This window comes from Cebus imitator, unplaced genomic scaffold, assembly GCF_001604975.1.
Source record: "Cebus imitator isolate Cc_AM_T3 unplaced genomic scaffold, Cebus_imitator-1.0 Scaffold427, whole genome shotgun sequence".
NCBI classification, from domain to species: Eukaryota; Metazoa; Chordata; class Mammalia; order Primates; family Cebidae; genus Cebus; species Cebus imitator.
Window position 1 is genome coordinate 1,152,273 of NW_016107742.1, and position 2,674 is coordinate 1,154,946.

The 2,674-nt window shown below is 51.6% G+C and overlaps 2 protein-coding genes across 6 annotated transcripts in view; one reads left to right on the plus strand and one right to left on the minus strand.

The window, feature by feature from the left end:
- RRNAD1 (ribosomal RNA adenine dimethylase domain containing 1) overlaps positions 1-2,674 on the plus strand; it is a 20,208-nt gene that overhangs the window by 8,407 nt on the left and 9,127 nt on the right. The window lies entirely within an intron of this gene.
- The window catches only part of MRPL24 (mitochondrial ribosomal protein L24), a 4,022-nt gene continuing 2,433 nt past the window's right edge, over positions 1,086-2,674 (minus strand). For all 3 annotated transcript variants that reach the window (XM_017510042.2, XM_017510040.2, XM_017510041.2), the window contains exons 2-6: positions 2,353-2,581; positions 2,175-2,270; positions 1,826-1,929; positions 1,440-1,570; positions 1,086-1,315 (exon numbers count right to left, since the gene is read on the minus strand). In XM_017510042.2, coding sequence (XP_017365531.1) covers positions 1,179-1,315; positions 1,440-1,570; positions 1,826-1,929; positions 2,175-2,270; positions 2,353-2,520 — 636 coding nt within the window. In that variant the 5' untranslated portion in view covers positions 2,521-2,581 and the 3' untranslated portion in view covers positions 1,086-1,178. The remainder of the gene's footprint in view (positions 1,316-1,439; positions 1,571-1,825; positions 1,930-2,174; positions 2,271-2,352; positions 2,582-2,674) is intronic.

Consider the following 2,674-nt stretch of genomic DNA (forward strand, 5'->3'; position numbering starts at 1 on the left):
TTTTTAGTAGAGATGGGGTTTCACCATGTTGACCAGGATGGTCTCGATCTCTTGACCTCGTGATCCACCCGCCTTGGCCTCCCAAAGTGCTGGGATTACAGGTGTGAGCCACCGCGCCCGGCCCAGAAACTCCACCTCAAAAAAAATTAAGATTCCTACCAAATCAGCCTCTGGTGAGCCTCCCTAAGGTGCGCGTGTTAAGCAAGCTTCCCAGGCACTGAGGACCTACAATGCAAGAGGACTGCCTCCCAAGTCAGTGCCTTGGGAACCTGTGTTCCTTATGGAGAATGGGTCTTCTTAGCCCCACTGGATCCTCTCCCATGGGGAAAAGGGACTATACCTACAGGCCTGGGCAGAAGAGGCTGAGTGAGTTTGGTTCATTTTTCCCCCTCTGATTCAGCCCTTCCTTTCTCCCAGGCTTCCATGCTGAGCTCCTGCCCATCTTCAGTCCTGAACTCTCTCCCAGAAACCTGGTTCTGGTGGCCACCAAGATGCCCCTGGGTCAGGCTTTCTCTGTTCTGGAGACTGAAGACAGCTGATGCAGCCTGAGGATACATCTCAGACCCCATCATCTGCACAGTGTGGCAGAGTACACCTCACCCAGAGAACCAGCATCCTGCATTGTCCTGAAGCCTGGTTCCCCACGAACCTTCAGTTCCATCCCTTTTCTCTCCCTCCATGAATTATGTAATACAGTGTAAAGTTTTAATTTATTAAAAATTGGAAATCTTTGTTTCCTTCCCATTTCTGTAGGTAGATAAAAGGAAATGCACACCCTCCCTATGGCACTGCTGCAGGGATGCTACAGTTAGGACTCACAGACCACTCCCCACTGCCCTCCCTGGTAGGTGGTGTAGGTGACAGTTTCTGTTACTCACAGATCTCCATAGAGGGGACTTCTCTTACTGACTTTGACCTCCAACCCAGAATCTGCAGGCTCTGCCCCTTTGGAGGGCTGCCTTAAGGCTGGCTAACTTCCATCCAGGTTCTGTCATAAACTCAGGAAAGACGCTCCTTCCCTTCGGTCCCTGAGAGTGTGCTGGGATTAGTACCATTCTACCAGAGACAGCAGCTGTACACAGAAAGACTCATAAACAGTTCTTTATTGGCATTTGAAAAAGGGGTGCCTCAGCCTTCAAGGCTGGGACAGAGTGGGAGAGGAGCTGCTCTCCCCAGGCTCAATACCAATAGACCTTCTTGTGTTTCCGGGTCTCCACGATCCCCATGGCCTCCATCACCTCCTCCTGCAGTGTCTTTAGACTGGGCACGTAGGTTCTTTCTAAAGCATCTTCCACTGATGTGTCTTTGGGACCATCTGTTAAGTCAGAGGAAAGGAGATGAGTAGGAGGGCTTGCCCACTTTCATTAACATCCCCTACTTTCACTCCTAGCAACCCCCTGGACTTTCCCGCCCTGGACCTTCCCGCCCCTCGCTCTCACCAGTCCACGTTTCAGGGATGATGCCATCAGCTCTGGGAAATTCGGGTTTAGGGATGATTCTCCCTGATCGTGTGGACACTCGTACCCGCTCTCCTGCTTCAGTAAATCTCCACTGGATCTCAGTGGGTTTCCTGGTGGATAGAAGAGGTGAGCCTGGCCTATGAGTCAGGTTTCCTGCCGTCCTCTAATCCAAAAGCCGTCAATAGTTCAGAACACTAGGGTTACCACCATGTTTCTCCGCCTCGGGGTTGGGGTTACCCACAGGGAGTCATGTCCATGAGATGGCCCCTCTCAATTTCTAGAGCATCCAACCCACCATTCCCATTGTACAGTATTTTGTGGACCCAGAGGGTGAGAAACCCTCTGCCCAGAGCCCCATTGCTTGCCTGTCCATAGGATCCACAAGTTTGACCTGGCGGTAGAGCAAGGGGGCTTCATTAGGGATCATGGTTCCCCGGGAATACTGGGTCCTGCCAACGTAGCGGTAATACTGTTCAAGAGACAGGAGTGTCAAAATAAAATAAAATAAAAAATAAATAAATAAAGAGGGGAGTGTCAGCAAAGGGTGTGAAACGGGTTTGCCCTTGCTACTCAGCACATTCACCCTAAGTTGAAAAGTAAAAGTTTCAGTAGTGCCACCATCCCCTCAGGCAGCCTCCTGCCACCCTGTGCTGCTCTGAATGGAGAGGGCCAGATGGGACAGGCTTCCCAAGCATCCCCATCCTCTTTACTTACTGTGTTCAGCCCTTCCACAACCACCCAGTTTTCCTGCCGGTTAACTTGAACCACTTTGCCCTGCTTCCCAGCATCCTTGCCTTCTAGGATCTCCACCTGTGGGAAGATACGAAGGTTAGGGAGGGGGATCCTTGCCCAGGAGGTTCCCCATCACTCTACCCCCGTATGAGGCTCTTACCACGTCCCCACAGAACAGATGCCAGTCTTCATCAGAGATGGGTTCCACAACCACTGGGCGCTGCCTGCTCCTCTTGTCTGCCAGGGAGCCTTGGCGGCTCCTCCCATGGCGGTAACCAGGGGGCAGAGTGACCTTGGATGCCAAGGCCAGAAGGGCAGAAAGACGCATGGCTGGAGGGTGTAAGAAATCCCTTTGCCAGCAAAAGGCTCAGAAATCTTCCTTGTCAGCTCTAGGTAGATGGATAGAAACAGGGGAGCAAAGAGACAAGGGAAGGAACTTTTTTTTTTTTTTTTTTGAGATGGAGTTTTGCTCTTTGTTGCCC